The sequence below is a fragment of the Trichechus manatus genome, unplaced genomic scaffold (genome assembly GCF_000243295.1).
Source record: "Trichechus manatus latirostris isolate Lorelei unplaced genomic scaffold, TriManLat1.0 scaffold00057, whole genome shotgun sequence".
Lineage (NCBI taxonomy): Eukaryota > Metazoa > Chordata > Mammalia > Sirenia > Trichechidae > Trichechus > Trichechus manatus.
The window spans coordinates 8,130,960-8,149,435 of record NW_004443993.1 but is presented as its reverse complement, the minus strand read 5'-3'; the positions used below and the strand labels follow the sequence as shown (position 1 = coordinate 8,149,435).

Here is an 18,476-nt window from a genome sequence, read left to right as displayed (position 1 = left end):
ATATCAGCTCCTGGAGCCCAGCCCTCTTAGAACAGACAGCCCTCAGCGAGAGGTTCTTAGCAAGAAGATCAGAAACGGGGACACTTCGCCTAGTCCCTGCTCTGTCCTTCCACAAGGGGGCGATGTGCATTCATGCTAAAAGAGACGACTAGGCAGAGAGCTGCCCTTAATTATCGTGAATACTATTTCTTTCTACGATAAAGTAATGGAGGTACTTCCCCCATTATTCATTTACAAAATGAATAAAAAATTCAGTATTCTTCTTTTTGGAGAAGTAAACAAAAAGAGTTTCTGTATGTGAACCTCGATTGATAACTTTAGTCAGGAACCTTTGCTGAGGAAGGACTCAGAACCTCAGAACCTCAGGGGCGGGGTGCTCCGCCAGAGAAGATTCTCTCCCTGAGGCCAGAACTCGGTCTTTCATAAGTGAAAAGAGGCTTTCAGAGGCTTTGCCCTGATAATTTAGATCAGCCCATCACAGAGGCTTGGCCCAGAGACCCTGACATAGGGAGGTGACTGATAAAAAGTGTGATGGAACTCTTCTAACACAGAGATCCAGCAGTCTGTTCATGATCTCCAGGCTCAGGGAAGCACTGTTTTTGATTATACCCCCGAGCACTGTACCATATAGATAAATCGTGAGCTTTGAACAGAGGCTTGGTCCTAACTCCTGCCCTGCCTGCTCAAACTGCTTCTCTAGAAGGATGAGGTTCTAATATCTTCTGGGGTTCCCACCTCAGATATGTCTCTGCACCAACTTCATTGATGTAGTAAAGTGGGAAGAGGAACAGGTAAGCGTCAGTCCATGTGGTGGGCTGGGTCTAGGATTTCCTTACCTAATGTGTGTGTCTCTTCCACAAACATTGACAAAAAGGAGCCCTGGTGGCGCAGTGGTTAAGAGCTACGGCTGCTAACCAAAAGGTCGGCAGTTCGAATCCACCATCTGTTCTTAGGAAACCCTGTGGGGCAGTTCCACTCTGTCGTATAGGGTCATTTATGAGTCGGAATCAACTCGATGGCAACGGGGTTTTATTGACAAAAATAAATTCCTCCGTAGGTGCTCGATAAGCAGAATGAGGATCTTTGATCCCCACAGGAAGTAGAAACTGGAATCGCTTTCACACACAGTCAAGCTTCAGCTCAGCCAGGCACATACGTGAGACTGCTCAGAAAAAAATACATACAGCTGTAGTTCGCCACTCTTTCTGACGTGAACAACTGCATCAGGAATCTGGGGACCGAGAGTGTGTGTTCTAGAGTTCCAGGCATGCATCACAGCAATGGAACATCGCGGGACCCTCCCACACCCATCCTGGGCCAAACTGATCCCCCTATTCCCCTTTTGCCTTCCCATCATTTCACGCATCTAACTTGCAACAATGGGTTCAAACATAGCAAAGAACGTGAGGATGGCACAGGACCAGGCAGTGTTTTGCTCTGTTGTATATAGGGTCTCTATGAGTCAGAACCAACTGGACTGCACCTAACAACAACAACTTGGAATGACTATGTGTTCCACATGTAACCACTTAGATAGCACCTGGGTCTGTACTCACCTGAAGGAAATCTTAGCTTTGACTCCATCAGTTCCACGACCTTGGAAGTCAGGTGGTTTGTTAGCAATGCTTGCCAATTCCCAGAGATTTATGCTTTCAGGATTTTCTCTGCCCTCAGCTCAGGATGTCCTGTGAAATCTGCCTTTGCCTTAGATTTACCCAGAGAACTCTGCCCCGCCTCCAATTTCCTCAAAATAATCTACTTTTAAAAAATGATTCATTAGCCATGTGGCTTTTTTGAAACATAGTAAAAGACAAGGAAAGAGGTGCTAGTATGTCCAAAGAAAAAATTGTTCAGTATAATCCCATGGTAATTGTTTTCCTCCCAGGGTCTTTTCTCAGGTTCCCTGCCCCGATGGCTCTTGAATCTTCTTCCTCCACCTATTAAATGCCCTGCTAGCCCCACTCTCCTCCATATCCAAACCAAGAAACCAAACCCATTGTCAATGAGTCGATTCCGACTCATAGCGACTCTGTAGGACAGAACAGAACTGCTCCATAGGGTTTCCAAGGAGCAGTTGGTGGATTCTAATTGCCAACCTTTTGGTTAGTAGCCGAGCTCTTAACCACTGCACCACCAGGGCCTCCTTCTGTATATCAGGCCCCATCTATTCCCCAACTTTTACATTGTTTATTTTGTTGGAGATTTTGCCCTACTTGCAAGTTAGTGAGTTAGGATGCATGGTTTCATAGATGCTGCTAGAATGCAGGAGACTCTAGGGTCAGAGACAAAGAACTTTATTACTCATGGCACAGGCAGCTTTTGCTCCATGTTCTCACAAGTTTCCCTTGCCCCCCTGTTATGGATTGAATTGTGCTCCCCAGAAATATGTGTTGGAAACCTTGTCCCTACATATGTGGATGTAATCCCATTTAGGAATAGGGTTTTCCCTGTTATATTAATAAGGCCATATCAGTGTATGAGTCAGAACCAACTCGACAGCACCTAACAACAACTTGGAATAACTATGTATTCTACATGTAACCACCTAGATATCACCTGGGTCTATACTCGCTTGATGGAAATCTTAGCTTTGTGCTTAAGCCAATCACTTTTTAGATATAAAAGGAGCAGATTAGGCACAGAAGCAAGCACAGAAAAAGAGGGAAAGATTGATGCCACATGGAGATCTCCAAAGGACCAAGGAACAGAAGCTGAAAAAAGACAAGGACCTTCCCTCAGAGATGATAGAGAAAGCCTTCCCTTACATCCAGTGCCCTGAATTTGCACTTCTATCCTTCTGTGAGGAAATACATGTCTGTTTGTTAAAGTTACTCACTTGTGGTATTTCTGTTACAGCAGCACTAAGAAACTAAGACAGCCCTCCAATATCCATGGGGGCCAGGCAGAAAGTTCCAGGCAGATGCTTGCATCCCAGCTGAGGAACCTTGAACTTAGGAAATCCCTGCTTTAAAGGGGTCTGCTAGAACACCTGCGTGACTTTAACTTCAGAGGGAGACATCTTTATTTATAACTCTACCTTCCAAGCCTGTTTGTTATATAAATATATGTGAAAAGACAGTTCAGGGTAAAAACTTTCAATACCTTGGCACAGAAGGCATCAAAAAATGTGAAGACCTTATGGAAAAGATTCTTTCAACAGGACTCATCCATCATTTCTACATTGTCTTGGATTCTGGTGAGCTTTCCCATGACGATCATACAATTGATCACTCTGATTAATCTCACCAACAGTGGCTGGGACCAAATACATTCAGTTTGTCTGGTGTAGCTTTTTAAGACTACCCCTAACAGGACTTCACCCAGCATGTTGAGGTCAATTAAAAAAAATATATGTATTTTTAATTGTGCTTTAGGTGAAACTTTATAGAGCAAATTAGTTTCTCATCCAACAATTTATACACAAATTGTTTTGTGACATTGGTTGCAATCCCTGCCATGTGTCAACACTCTCCCCTTCCACACCACAATTCTGCGTTTCCATCCGTCCATTTTTCCTGCCCCTTCCTGCCTTCTCATCATTGCTTTTGGGCCAGTGTTGCCCTTTTGGTCTCAGATACATGATTGAACTAAGCAGCACATTCCTCATGTGTGATATTGTTTGTTTTATAGAACTGTCTAATCTTTGGCTGAAGGGTGAACTTCAGGATCAACCTGCATATTGACCTAATGAATGCGCCCCATGTTTCTGGACACAATCAGCTGAAAAAAATCCCATAAATAATCAGGGTCTACCTCACAAACAAGGTAATTTTCCCTTACGTTTCCATATTGATCTTTCTGCTTGGCCCTAGGCATTAATCTAGGTACATCATGGTAACTAGTGATTGCACAGACTCTACCTTTGCCATCGAGGAGAAAGTCCAGAGACAGAATCTCCTACGTGGCCTCCCAGAGATCTGGTAAAGCTTAGTGTTCCCAGTTCAGTTTCGACAATTAAGTCTAGTCTTTGTTTTTGCAGGGATTGTCTGAGGGTAGTGAGTCTGACCTGTTCTGTTTGTCTATGCCACCAGCAGGCTGGCATTTGTTCACCTTTCTAAATGACTGAGAACGTGGATGAGAGGACATTCAGAGGTGTTTTGTACGAGAGGTGAAGGAACTAGAGCTATCCTTTGTTATTTTCATTCTATCCCTTCTTGTTTTCATTAGACTTTTCAGTAAGGCTAAGAGGAATGGCAATCAAATCATGGTAGAGACGACTGGTGGTGGGTGGCAGTCAACTGGTAGTTGTTTTAAGGCAACTGCAACAGCTTGGGAGCACCACACTAGGGAATTTTCCTTTGCGTGGTAGGATCCAATGATGGAATCAGAAAGACAAAGATCATCAATCCCAGTCTCTCTCCCTTCATAACTCCCTTGGGCTAATGGGTTACCTCCACAAGGTGTTGTGTTATTCATCCTCTGCTAAAACCAAAAAAATGAACCCGATGCTGTCAAGTTGATTCCAACTCATAGTGACCCTATAGGACAGAGTAGGACTGCCCCATAGGGTTTCCAAGGAGTGGCTGCTGAATTCGAACTGCCAACTTATACAATATCTATGTGCCCCATTCCAGTAACTATAAATTTGCCTTTTTACCAATCATTCATTACTCACACATATTTATAAAACTTAACCACCATTCAGATTAAATGATAAAGGCCCCCCTTTTTCAGACTGCTAAGCAGATGTTGTATCCACCAGGATGGTCAGAGCATCTTGCTCAAGAATAGTCTGGGCAGAATCATGGATTTTTACAACAAGTCTGTATAATCCCACTATTGTCTGATCATTATTGAAATAGCATCCAAAAGCCTATGTTCTCTTTCTGGAGACAATCATATTCAATTACCAAACTAGATGTGTGTACTAGGAGAAACCCTATTAATTGTATTACGCGTCCTCCTCACTTATCGACTATCTCCTTACCCGACATTTTGCATTTACAGTAGTAAAAAATCTACTATCTGACTATTTTGTGAATTAATGACGTACATCTGGCAGTAATGAATGCTGAGGTATGAGGTGAGAGTAATGCTGACTGTGATGGTTAGGGTTATGTGTCAGCTTGGCTGGGTCATGATTCTCAGTGGTTTGGCAGTGATGTACTGATATAATTTAGTAGATATGTAATGAAACTTGGCTGTTATGTAATGATGTAGTCATCCTCCATTTTGTGATCTAATGTGGTCATCCTCCATTTTTGCATAATGCCAATTTCACATAACAACCTGGTCTTTGGAACCTAAACATGTCGATAAGTGAAGAGTGGGTGTAATCTCAACATTTGTATTGGCTTGGGTTTCTCAGCATCCTACAGATAATCCAGTTCAGCTGTATTCACTATCTGGCACCAAACTGACCCCTTCCACCTAAACTGAAAGCTACAATCCTACTGGGCCAGCATCTCCTCCTCCTGACCTGCCTGGATCATCACCATCTCACTATCCAACTACGACTCTTCTGAAGAGTGGAGAGATTCCATTCTCCGCGAAGTGGAAAGCATCCTTTCTGGATCTAGTTTCAGACCTGATAACTGGCCCAGATCCTACTATTACAACTCACAGATACCCAAGCACATTGATGGACTGGTAGCTCCACCTCCAGGTATTTTGCAACTGGTATTTCTGGAAACTTTCTTAATTGAAACCCAATCAGCTTTTGATACTATGCAGGGTCTCTGATTTGCTTGCAGGAATAGCTTAAGAGGTTTAAAGGACCACAGACAAATAGTTGATGGGCTCTTAGAACTCAACAGCCAGTGGAACCCCCCAGGAAGACAGACCTGAATATATTCAGACAGCTCTTTGCTGCCAGGGTTGTACCCATCTAGGCAAAATGAGGACTCACTCTTTTGGTAGACTCTACAATTGTAAGCTCAGAATATGTATTCAATTACTAACAGCTTATATATTGCTGCATGTATCAGCTTCTTTTGCTAATGCACAAACCCTTACAATTAAATCTCCTTCCTTGACCATTGAAACACTAGATCCACTTTTGACCTACAAGGATAAAGTACTTTTATTAGCATAGATCAAGAAAAGCTTAATGGAATAAGGTCCATTCCATATCACCCCTGGATATCTAATCATATGTTAGACGATATCTTTTCTCCTTTGTGTTCTGATTACCGGAATCACCATTTACATATTCATGGATGGAAAAACTCCAGAAGTTAGCCAGATGTGGCGATCGCTGGGCTGACTTTTGGCATATGCACCATATATCTAAATATGTTAACCAAGAAGATCATTTTTGTTCTGTTTTCCTTCCTGGATGATTCTTACCAGGCCATGAAACAATATTTTATTCTCCAGAGGATATGCCCTTAATAATGATTATAATCTTGTTGGCTCAGAATGTCTATGTAAAGAACAGATTGCATCACTTAATGCGTACAGTCTCTGATCATGTGACTGGTACATACATGATTTGACAAAAGGCTGATATCACATGGCACAGTGGCAATGGATCCATGTACGCAGTGAAGCTTACATGGACTACTGTGAACCTTCTGGCTTTCACAATAACCCTCTGTTCTCTAGTACTACTCTACCCCGACCCCTTCACCTACGATTCCTGCTGAACTTTTGCTAGACATGCTGAAAAACATTCCCAATGTCAGTGACTTATCTCGCCATTACCTTCTAAAAACCATATGAGATGGGGTGTCCCTTGGCAATATGATGTTTCTACTGATGAAATTATGACTCTTTTGGTCACAGAATGGCCTACTATGCTAATCTTACCATGTTGTTAGGTGCCGTCCAGTCGGTTCCGACTGACAGTGACCCTATACACAGCAGAACGAAACAGTGCCCGGTCCTGCACCATCCTCACAATCGTTGCTATCTTACCATACCCAACAGGATATTAGCTACTGCAGATAAAACATTCTTTAATGCTAAACCTTTTCAGAGGAGACACAAGGACTTGGATTCACAAAACTCGGTTAGAAACACAGACTTTTTACTATGATACTTGCTGTTGTTGCTAGATGCCGACCAGTCTGTTCTGACTCATGGCGACCCTATGCACAAGAGAGCGAAACACTGCCCGGTCCTACGCCATCCTCATGATCATTGTTATACTTGAGCTGATTTTTGCAGGCACTGTGTCAATCCATCTCACTGAGGGTCTTCCTCTCTTTCACTGACCCTATACTTTAACCAAGCATGATGTCCTTTTCCAGGGACTGATCCCTCCTGATAACATGTCCAAAGTATGTGACATTCTCACTTCTAAGGAGCATTCTGTCTGTACTTCTTCCAAGACAGACTTGTTCGTTCTTCTGGCAATCCATGGTATATTCAGTATTCTTCGCCAGCACCAGAATTCAAAGGCATTAATTCTTCTTTGGTCTTCCTTATTCATTGTCCAGCTTTCACATGCATATGAGGCGATTGAAAACACAATGGCTTGGGTCAGGTGCATCTTCATCTTTGTCATGGATTGAATTGTGTCCCCCCAAAATAGCTGTCAATTTGGCTGGGTCATGATTCCCAGTATTGTATGATTGTGTACCATTCTGTATTTTGATGTGATTTCGTTATGTGTCGTAAACTCAATCACTATGATGTAATAAGATGGATTAGTGGCCCTTATACTGGCAGTTACAGTTATCTAGTCTACAAGATTAGATCATGTCTTAAGCCAATCTCTTTTGAGATATAAAAGAGAGAAGGGAGCAGAGACACATGGGAACCTTACACCACCAAGAAAACAGTGCTGGGAGCAGAGCACGTCCTTTGGACCTGAGGTTCCTGCGCTGAGATGCTCCCAGACCAAGGGAAGACTGATGCATCACAAGGACCTTCCTCCAGAGCCTACATGGAGAGAAAGCCTTCTCTTGGAGCGGATGCCCTGAATTTTGACCTGCAACCTACTGGACTGTGAGAGAATAAACTTCTCTTTGTTAAACCCATCCACTTGTGGTATTTCTGTTATAGCAGCACTAGATGACTAAGACAGTCTTCAAGGTGACATCTTTGCATTTCAGCACTTCAAAAAGGTCTTTTATATGATACTTACTAACCTCAATTATATTAACTATAAACAAAACCTGAATTTGGACCCCCAAATTAAATTAAACATAGCGGTAAATGAGGAAAATGCCTCATCTAAGCAGTGTTTAACTAACTTGCAGTCCTGTTTAACTGAACCCACCACTATCCTGAACCTAATGACAAACACAGAAACCAATGACCAGGATGTGTGCAAACAGCACACACGGTTCTGGCTCTAGCAGAAATCCTTCCTGGACTAATACAGGGTCCAAGAGGATCTTTACTGTCCTTGTCCACCTGGATGTCACTATCGCTAACATTTCTGCTAGGCCCCTACATGGTTACAAGAGATTTGTTTGATGCTATGATAAGACATTTCTTAATGCTTCTGTTCTCTCTACTAATGTACCTGTTGACTATGTATGGAAGATCTCGTTGTCCCCATGTAAGAACGATCGTATACTAATCAGAGTTTATGGTGGCCCTGGCCTATTGTGGCCCCTTATTTGAGTTGTAGCACTCTGAGATTCCCCACACACCAGAACCTTCTTCTCTCTCTGAGTTTCTGGCTGGAGGCCCATTTTCTCTCTTCTCTTGAATCTTTGAGGCCTGCTCCCCTTAAGTTCAGGCCCTTGTCTGCCTGGGCTCAGGGGCCCCGTCTTGAGGATCATAGTACGATGATTTATTATTTTTTGCTCCAGGCTTTTGAACTTTTACATCCCCTCTGGCTCCTTTCCGAGTGTCTGAATGAGGTCAAGAGCAGCGGTTCCTCTAGATGCCTCCTTGCATCTCATGAGATAGGATGACAAGTAAAACTTTCCAGGAACCGGCCTGGCGCTCAGCCAGAAACACTTGCAGAAATTTGCAGAGAGTGCAAAAAATTTTTTTATTGTGCTTTAGATGAAAGTTTACAGCACAAATTAGTTTCTCATTGAAAAATTTATGCACAAATTGTTTTATGACATGGCAACTGGCTCCCACTCTCCCCTGGAAAAGTCTATAGGCAGACCACAGGCAGTGTATAGTGGTTAAGAGCATGGAGTATGGAACCAGCTTTCCTGCATTCGAATCCTAGCCCTGCTACTTACCAGCTGTGTGACTTTGGGGAAGTTACTTAACTGCTCTGTGCCTTAGTTTCCTCATCAAAACCATACAACACAAAGTGAACCCTAATATAAACTATAAAAACCTGTTGCCATTGAGTCGAAACTGACTCACAACAACCCCATGTGTATCAGAGTAGTACTGTGCTCCATAGGGTTTTCAGAGGCTGATTTTTCAGAAGTAGATCGCCAGGCCTTTCTTCCAAGGCACCTCTGGGTAAACTCGAACTTCTAACCTTTTGGTTAGCAGCAGAGCGTGTTAACTGTTTGCACCACCAGGGACTCCTCTCAACAGTATAAACACACACTTAGCCTTCAAAGCCCCGGATCCAACATCTCTTTCCAGAAAACCTCTCATCCCTCAATGCTCCTTCAACCTGTGTTTTCCTTTTCCCGGCCCTGGCCACTTGAGGCTGGGAAAACCTGTGTCCAGAAGGACATGAGATGAGACCTCTGTGGGTCGCTCTGGGCACAGAGAGGACATCCGGAAGTGTTTGCTGGGTGAAGCATGGGGGTAAAATTGAGCAGTGCGATGATGCGGACCAACTGTAAAGCCAAAAGCATCAGGAACCCTTTTTGGTGACAAAACAGGGCTCATATGGGCAAGCTTGTGAACATGCACACTTATGCGCGCACACGCGCACACACACGCGCACACACGCACACACACTCCCCTTCTTTCCTCAAACAGGTACCCAGGTGTCAGCAGAAGTTAGGTCAGTACTGCTCTTGTCCACCAGGGGGCAAGCTTGGCTTTAATGTGGGCTGCCCGTTTGGTAGGTCGCTCTGAGTCAGAATCAACTCCACAGCAACGGGTTTCATGCAGTAGGAAAGTCGGCCTGCCTGTGTGTATAGATCTTAAGAAGTATTTATGTTTATAAATGTCTCTGTTTGATCCAGTGGATGTCTGTCTGTTTTCGAAGGGTCTGCAAGTCTGTATCTGCCAATTTCACGGGTGGATGTCTTCATTAATGTTATCGATACCTCCCGCGAAACAGACAAACAAACAAAAACAAACAAACAAAAACCAAACCAGTTGCCACCGAATCGATTCCGACTTATGGTGACCTCATGTGTGTCGGAATAGAACTATACTCCATAGGATTGTCAACGGCTGATTTTTTGAAAGCAGATCACTAGGCCTTTCGTCTGTGGTGCCACTGGGTAGATTCGAACCTCCAACCTTTTGGCTACCAGCCGAGTTCAAACGGTTTGCACCATCCATCCGGGGACCCTCATAAAAATACAAAAACAAAAACCCTTTGCCATCGAGTCGATTCCAACTCATAGCGACCCTAGAGGACAGAATAGAACTGCTGCATAGGGTTTCCAAAGAGCAGCTGGTGGATTCGAACTGCTGACCTTTTTGGTTAGCAGCTGTAGCTCTCAACTGCACCACCAGGGTTCCTAATAAAAAAAAAAAAAAAGCTGATGTATACTTATTGTGCTTCAGTTACTCAGAAAAGTACTTTCCGTGGATTGCTTCATTTAATCCTCATGAGGACTGTGTGATGCAGATAGATTTATTTTTGGTCAGAGAGGTTCAGTCAAGTGTCAAGGTCACGTGTGAGTGGCTGGTGGAGATGGGATGTGAAATGAGTCTGGTTTGTCAGAAAAGCCAATGCTCTAAACCCCCAAACAGAATAATGTTGTTGCTGTTAGCTGCTGTTGGCTCCCACTCATGGTGACCCCAGGTACACTAGCCTGAAAGCTTGCCCAGTCCTGCACCATCTTCTTGATTTTTGCTCAAGCCCATTGTTATGATGACTGTCTGTTTTGAATGCCTTCCAACCTAGGGGGCTCATCTTCCAGCACTATGTCAGACAATGTTCCGTTGTGATCCCATAGGGTATTTATTGGCTAATTTTTGGAAGTAGATCACCAGGCCTTTCTTCCTAGTCTGTCCTAGTTTGTCCTAGTCTAGAAGCTCTGCTGAAACCTGTCCACCATGGGTGGCTCTCTGGGATTTGAAATACCAATGGCATAGTTTCCAGCATCACAGCAACATGCAAGCCACTACAGTATGACAAACTGACAGACAAACTGACGAAAACAGAATAATATTGCCCCTTATTTGAGTTGTAGCACTCTGAGATTCCCCACACACCAGAACCTTCTTCTCTCTCTGAGTTTCTGGCTGGAGGCCCATTTTCTCTCTTCTCTTGAATCTTTGAGGCCTGCTCCCCTTAAGTTCAGGCCCTTGTCTGCCTGGGCTCAGGGGCCCCGTCTTGAGGATCATAGTATGATGATTTATTATTTTTTGCTCCAGGCTTTTGAACTTTTACATCCCCTCTGGCTCCTTTCCGAGTGTCTGAATGAGGTCAAGAGCAGCGGTTCCTCTAGATGCCTCCTTGCATCTCATGAGATAGGACGACAAGTAAAACTTTCCAGGAACCGGCCTGGCGCTCAGCCAGAAACACTTGCAGAAATTTGCAGAGAGTGCATGTGCACAGCAGTGCTTGCAAACACCCAGTGTTCACTCCAAGGGGAAATGGATAAACTGTTACACAGCCACACAATGGGACACTATGCTGTTGTTGGCGGCTCTTGAGACACCCGGACTCATGGCGACCCCACGCACAACAGAACAAAATGCTGCCCGGTCCTGTGCCATCCCCGTGATTGGTTGCAGATCAGACCATTGTGATCCATAACGTTTTCATTGGTTGATTTTTGGACGTCGATTGCCAGGCCTTTCTTCCTACTCCATCTTAGTCTGGAAGCTCCGCTGAAACCTGTTCAACATCATAGCAGCATGCAAACCTCCACTGATAGACGAGGGGTGGCTGTGCATGAGGAGCAATGGCCAGGACTCAAACCCAGGTCTCCTGCATGGAAGGCGAGAATTCTACCACTGAACCACCTCTGCCTCCGTGGGATTCTGTGTAGCTAGTGAAAAAAATGTGGTCGACCTCTAAATATCGACGAGGAAGGATTTCCTAGATATATGTTTTATCAGTCAGAGTTCAGGGGCAAACAGGAACCACACCAGTTATTATTTTGTTCTGTTTTATTTTAATTTTTAAAGGAAGTGTATATTTAGCGTGTGGCTTAGCTTTTTAAGGTCAAATGTATTTATCATTGTGAAAAGAGATCAATTCTATGTGAAAAAAATTTCACAGGCCACAATTGATTGGAGAAACTCAGAACACACATCCATGCTATTGTCCCTACTCATGGTAACCTTATGTACAACGGAACAAAATGTTTTCCGGTCCTGCTCCATCCCCATGATCATTGGTGTGTTTGAGACCATTGCTGCGGCCATTGTGTCAATCCATCTCATTGAGGGTTTCCCTCATTTCACTGACCCTCCACTGTACCAAACGTGATGTCCTTCTCCAGGAACCGATCCTTCCTGACAACATGTCCAAAGTATGTGAGATGCAGTCTCGCCATCTTTGCTTCCAATGAGCATTCTGGTTGTACTTCTTCCAGGACAGACCTGTTTGTTCTTTTGGCAGTCCATGGTATATTCAATATTCTTTGCCAACACCACAATTCAAAAACATCAATTCTTCAGTCTTCCTTATTCATCGTCAAGCTTTCACACATGTACCAGGCAACGCCATTTCTCTTCAAGTTGTCCTTCCTGCCATAGCAGACCACGTGATTGTCTGATACAAAATGACCAGTACTAGTCCATTTCAGCTCACTAATGCCTAGGATGTTGATGTTTATGCATTCCATTTCATTTTTGATGATTTCCAGTTTTCCTAGATTCATACTTCATACATTCCACTTTCCAATTATTATTGGATGTTTGCAGCTGTTTCTTCTCATTTTGAGTCATACCACATCAGCAAATGAAGGCCCCGAAATCTTGACTCCATCCACGTCATTAAGGTTGACTCTACTTTGAGGAGGCACCTCTTCCCCAGTCGTGTTTCATCTTCTGGCACTATATCAGGCAATGTTCCGCTGCCATTCATAAGGTTTTCTCTGGCCAGTTTTTCCAGAAGCAAACCACCAGGTCCTTCTTCCTAGTCTGTCTTAGTCTGGAAGCTCAGCTGAAACCTGTCCGCCATGAGTGACCCTACTGGTATCTGAATACTGGTGGCATAGCTTCCAGCATCACAGCAACATGCAGACCACCACAGTACGACAAACTGACAGATGCGAGGGGGGTGGTTTGTATAGATGCCCTTTATGATGTTGAGGAATTTCCCTTCATAACTATTATATTGACTTTTTAATCACGAATGAGTGTTGGACTTTATTGAATGCCTTTTGTGTGTCAATTAAGATGATCATGTGATTCTTTTGTTTTATTTATGTGGTGGATTACTTTGATTGATTTTCTAATGTTGAACCATCCTTGCATACCTGGTATGAATCCCATTTGGTTGTGGTGTATTATTTTTTTTATATAGTGCTGAATTCTGTTGACTAGAATTTTGTTAAGAATTTTTGCATTTATATTCATGAGAGATATTTGTCTGTAATTTTCTTTTTTTGTGATGTCTTTGCCTGGTTGTGGTATCAGGGTTATGCTAACTTCACAGAATGAATTCAGAAGTATCCCTTTCTTTTCTATGTTCTGAAATAGTTTGAGTAGTACTGGTGTGAATGTTCAGTAGAATTCTCCAGTGGTGCCATCTGGGCCAGGACTTTTTTTTGTTGGGAGTTTTAAAATTACTTTTTCAATCTGTTCTCTTGTTATGGGTCTATTTAGATTTTCTACCTCAGTTTGTGTTAGTTCAGGTAGGTAATGTGTTTCTAGGAATTTGTCCATTTCTTCTAGGTTTTCAAATTTATTGGAGTACAGTTTTTCATAATATTCTGTTATGATCTTTTTATTTCAATTGTGTCTGTTGTTGTCTCCCATTTCATTTCTTATTTGGGCTATTTGCTTCCTCTCCTATTTTTCTTTTGTCATTTTCGCCAATGGTTTGTCGGTTTTGTTGATCCTTTCAAAAAATCAACTTTTGGTTTTGTTGATTCTTTCTATTGTTTTTCTGTTCTCTATTTCATTTATTTCTGCTCTGCTCTTTAATATTTCCTTTCTTCTGGTGGTTGTGGGCTTCTTCGGCTGTTCTCTTTCTATTTGTTTGAGTTGTAGGGTTAATGTTTTGATTTTGTCCCTTTCTTTTTTTGATGTGTGCACCTATTGCTATAAAGTGACCTCTGAGCACTTCCTTTGCTGTGTCCCAAAGGTTTTGGCACAATATGTTTTCATTCTTATCTGATTCTAGAAATTTTTTGATTCCATCTTTTATTTCACCTATTATTTGGTTTTTAAGCAAAGTGTTATTCCATTTCTATGTATTTGATTTTTTTTCTTTGCTCTTCCTGTTATTAATTTCTACTTTTATGGTGTTATAATCAGAGAAGACACTTTGTATTATCTCAGTGTTTTGGATTTTGTTGACGGTTGCTTTGTGGCCTAAGATGTGGTCTGTTCTGAGGAATGTTCCATGTGTGTTGGAAAAGAATGTGTACTTTCCCTCTGTTGGGTAGAGTGTTCTATATATGTCTGTGAGGGTCAAGATGGTTGATTGTGGCCTTTAGATCTTCTGTATCTTTGTGGAGTTTCTTTCTAGATGTTCTGTCCTTTACTGTCCTACTATTACTGTGGAACTGTCAATTTCTCTTTTCAGTGCTGTTAGAGTTTGTTTTGTGTGTTTTGGAGCCCTGTCGTTGGGTGCACAGGTATCTATTGTGGTTATGTCATCATGGTGGATTGACCTTTTAATCATTATATAATGTCCTTCTTTTTCTTTTATGGTGGATTTTGCCTTAAAGTTTATTTTATCTGAGATTAGTATTGCCACTCCTGCTCTTTTTGGTTGCTGTTGGCTTAATAATTTTTTTCCCATCCTTTGATTTTTATTATATTTATGTCTTTGTGTCTAAGATGTGTCTCTTGTAGACAGCATATTGATAGGTCATTTATTCTGTCACTCTGTGTCTTTACGGGTGCATTTAAGCCATTTACATTCAGTGTGATTATTGATAGGTGTGAGTTTATTTGCAGTCATTTTGTAGTGCTTTCTTTTGTGGTGCTGATGTTTTCTTTGTTCCTCTTACTCTCCTGTGCTCAGTTCCTTTTGTTTGGGAAATTTCATTTCTTTTGTTATTGTAGGTTTTGTTCTTACTGAGACTTTATGTTTGTCTTCTTTATTTTCGTGAATAGGTTTGTTAACTTTGTGGCTACCTTGAAATTTACCCTTATCTTCCTGTGTTTGAACCAGTCATTCGTTACTTGATATCACCTTGATTTCCTTTCTATTTGAAAGTTCTATACCTACACCGTGTATTCTTCCTTTCATTTTTCTGATGTCCTCATTGACATCTCTAGTTCCCTGTTTTGAATCTTCTAGTTTTATTTTAGCCTTGAGAGTTCATTACCTAGGTCGGTATTTGGCTGATACTGACCTGTGTCTTAGATTCAGGTTATTATCTGATGTTGTTGGCTCTCTAACTGAAAGACTCCCTTGAATAATTCTTGTAAGTTTTATTTGTTTTTTACAAATTCCCTTAATTTCTGTTTATCTGGAAATGTCCTAATTTCACCATCATATTTGAGAGAGAGTTTTGCAGGATATATTACTCTTGGTTGGCAATTTTTTCTTTCAAGGTTTTATATATGTCATCCCATTGCCGTCTTGCCTGTATGATTTCTACCAAATAATCAGAGCTTAGTCTTATTGTTTCCCCTTTGTATGTGACTTTTCATTTTTCTTCAGCTGCTCTCAGGATTCTTTCTTTGTCTTTGGTTTGGCAAGTGTGATTATTATATGGCTTGGTGACTTTATTTTGGGGTGTATCCTATATGGGGTTCATCGAAACATCCTTGATGTTTCTGAGTCCATTGTTGTGGCTATTGTGTCAATCCATCACATAGAGGTGAGGATTTCCCTCATTTTCTGTGACCCTCTACTTTACCAACCATGATGTCCTTTTCTAGCAATTGATCTTTCCTGATCATGTGTTCACAGTAAGTGAGCCGAAGTCTGACCATCCTCATTTCTAAGGAGCACTCTAGTGGTATTTCTTCTAAGACTGATTTGTTTGATCTGACAGTCCATGGTATATTCAATATTCTTTGCCTACACCACAGTTTGAATGCATCAGTTCTTCTGTCTTCCTTTTTCATTGTCCAGCTTTTGCATGGATATGAGGTGGTTGAAAATGCTATGGCTTGGGTCAGGTGCACCTTAGTCATCAACGTGACATCTTTGCTAGACCTCCATGTTTATGTGACTGCATATGTGTGTGTGTGTGTTTGTGTTAGGTTGGAGGTTTGGGAATGGGGTGGTAGTGTTAACTGTAGAGTGGTCAGATAAAGTGAAGAATTTAAGGAAGATGAAATGGTTAAAGCTCTAGACCCTGGAGCCAGCGGGTCATGGGTTCAAATTACAGGTCTAAGTGATCTTGGACAAACCTCAATTTCCTCTTTTGGTAAACAGGTGGGGGAAAATTCCTACCTCACCAGGTTGAGGTGATAATTAAATTAAAATTTGTTGGCAATGCGCCTGGAACAGTGCCTGATACATGATGGTTACTTTTTTTTTAATTAAAATTTTTTTTTGTGTGTAAAAATATACACAGAAAAACATACACCAATTCAGCAATTTCTACTTGTAAAATTCAGTGGCGTTCCATTCTTCAAGATGTACAATCATTCTTGCTATCCTTTTCCAAAGTATCCCTCCCCCTTAAACACAAATTCACTGCCCCTAGGCTTCTTATTTAAACTTTCAAGTTGCTGTTGTCCATTTGATCTCATATAGACATTTCTTTAAAAGAGCACAATGATCAAGGTAAACATTCTTTACTAACAAAGCTAAACTATTGTTTCATTTCAAGAAGACTTCAGGGGATAGTTTTGGTTTAAGGTTTAAAGATTATCTCAGGGCAATAGTTTCAGGGCTTTGTCTGGCATAGGTGTTTCCAGAATGTCTGAATTTCACAAGAATTATGTAATGGCAACTTTTTTTGGGCAGACTGGGAAGAGGCCCTTGAGTTTGGAAGTATTAGAGGGAAACAGAGAGAGAAAGAGGAAAGGAGGGGAAGTAAGGGGAAGAGAATGGAAGGGAAGGAAAGGGGAAAGGAGACGAGAAGAGAAGAGAGAGGGAGGAAAGAGAAGACAGATGGTTACCTTTTTTAAACAAATTAGAGAGAAGGAAGAGAAGAGAGAGGAAAGGAAGAGGAGAGAGAGAGAGAGAGAGAGGGAAAAGAAAAGAGAGAGGGAGGAAAAGGGGTACAAGTGTAAGCATTGGGTGCAATGAAAGATGGTGACAAGGGATGGGAGCCAGATGTAGGTTGGAAAGAAAGAAGAGCAAGAGAGAGACACAGACAGTGACAATTCAACCGGAGCAACTTCTCTTCACCATGGATAAAGGAAACAAGTAGGGGTTTTCCTACTTATTTACAGCCAGCAACTCAGCAGAAAAGGCTGTGATGCCCCGGCAGCATTGAGCAACCCTGGATCTGCCCTCCCTTCCCCACACCTGCTGTTATTAAAAACCATGGGGAAGAAGAAAATTTTCCCTTCGAACCTCACAACCATAGCACAATGTGGGGCTTCAGTCTGCTTCTCCTCTGCAGCATCCTGGGCTGGAAGTGGGGTGCAGGGAAAAGTGAGGGCCATGGGATCTGTGACTGGCAGGCTTCATTAGAAGGATCAGGTGAGGAGATGGCCTTTAAGCTTGCAGACCCCAAATGCTGGAATGTGGGGTTGTTTCTCTGGGGTGTCAGCATGGGTATTAACCATTAGCAGCCCTTATTCTGCCCCTGAAGTTAATTGGCAAAGAATTGTGATGATTATGATGGTGATAGTGGTGACAATGATAAATGATGATGATGGTGACGGAAACTATATTGTGATGATGGTGGTAATGATGAAGATGGTGATGTTGATGATAACGGTGATGGTCATGATGCTGTTGCCTGATTAGGGTCTGTGCCCTGGAGCAGTCGAGCCAATGAAACATACTCCGAGTCAGAAAGAGTGAGATAGGTTATTTAGGAGGTGACCACCAACGGGGATCCGACAGCAACACAGGCTGTCTTTATGGAGTCCCAAAGGGCTTTTTTACATTAGAGCTTACTTATGAATTTTACAAAGGTTAGAAGTATAGTTATTCATTACAAGCTAATTACAAGAGATTCTTTATCATACTAAAGAGATACGTGCTGGACATCCCCTTATCAGGCTGAAGATATACATGTCAGACATCTGGGCTCTGATCTTCCTGTGGGGGGTCATAAGCTGCAGGTGGCCGGACAGAACAAAATAAAGTCATTAACAAAGGTATGCAGAAAGGAGAAGGCAAAGAAGAAAAAAGGAAAACTTAGAGGCTCATCATGGCATTAGTCATGTCAGGCTCTCAGTCACCCATTTTGGAAAGGAGAAAACAT

At 42.2% G+C, this 18,476-nt stretch overlaps 1 protein-coding gene across 1 annotated transcript in view; it reads left to right on the top strand.

The window, feature by feature from the left end:
• Positions 1 to 3,692: 3,692 nt before the first annotated feature.
• ADGRE1 (adhesion G protein-coupled receptor E1) overlaps positions 3,693 to 18,476 on the top strand; it is a gene marked incomplete at its 5' end in the record, with an annotated part of 77,849 nt that continues 63,065 nt past the window's right edge. The window contains one exon of the mRNA XM_023733083.1: positions 3,693 to 3,765. Coding sequence (XP_023588851.1) covers positions 3,693 to 3,765 — 73 coding nt within the window. The remainder of the gene's footprint in view (positions 3,766 to 18,476) is intronic.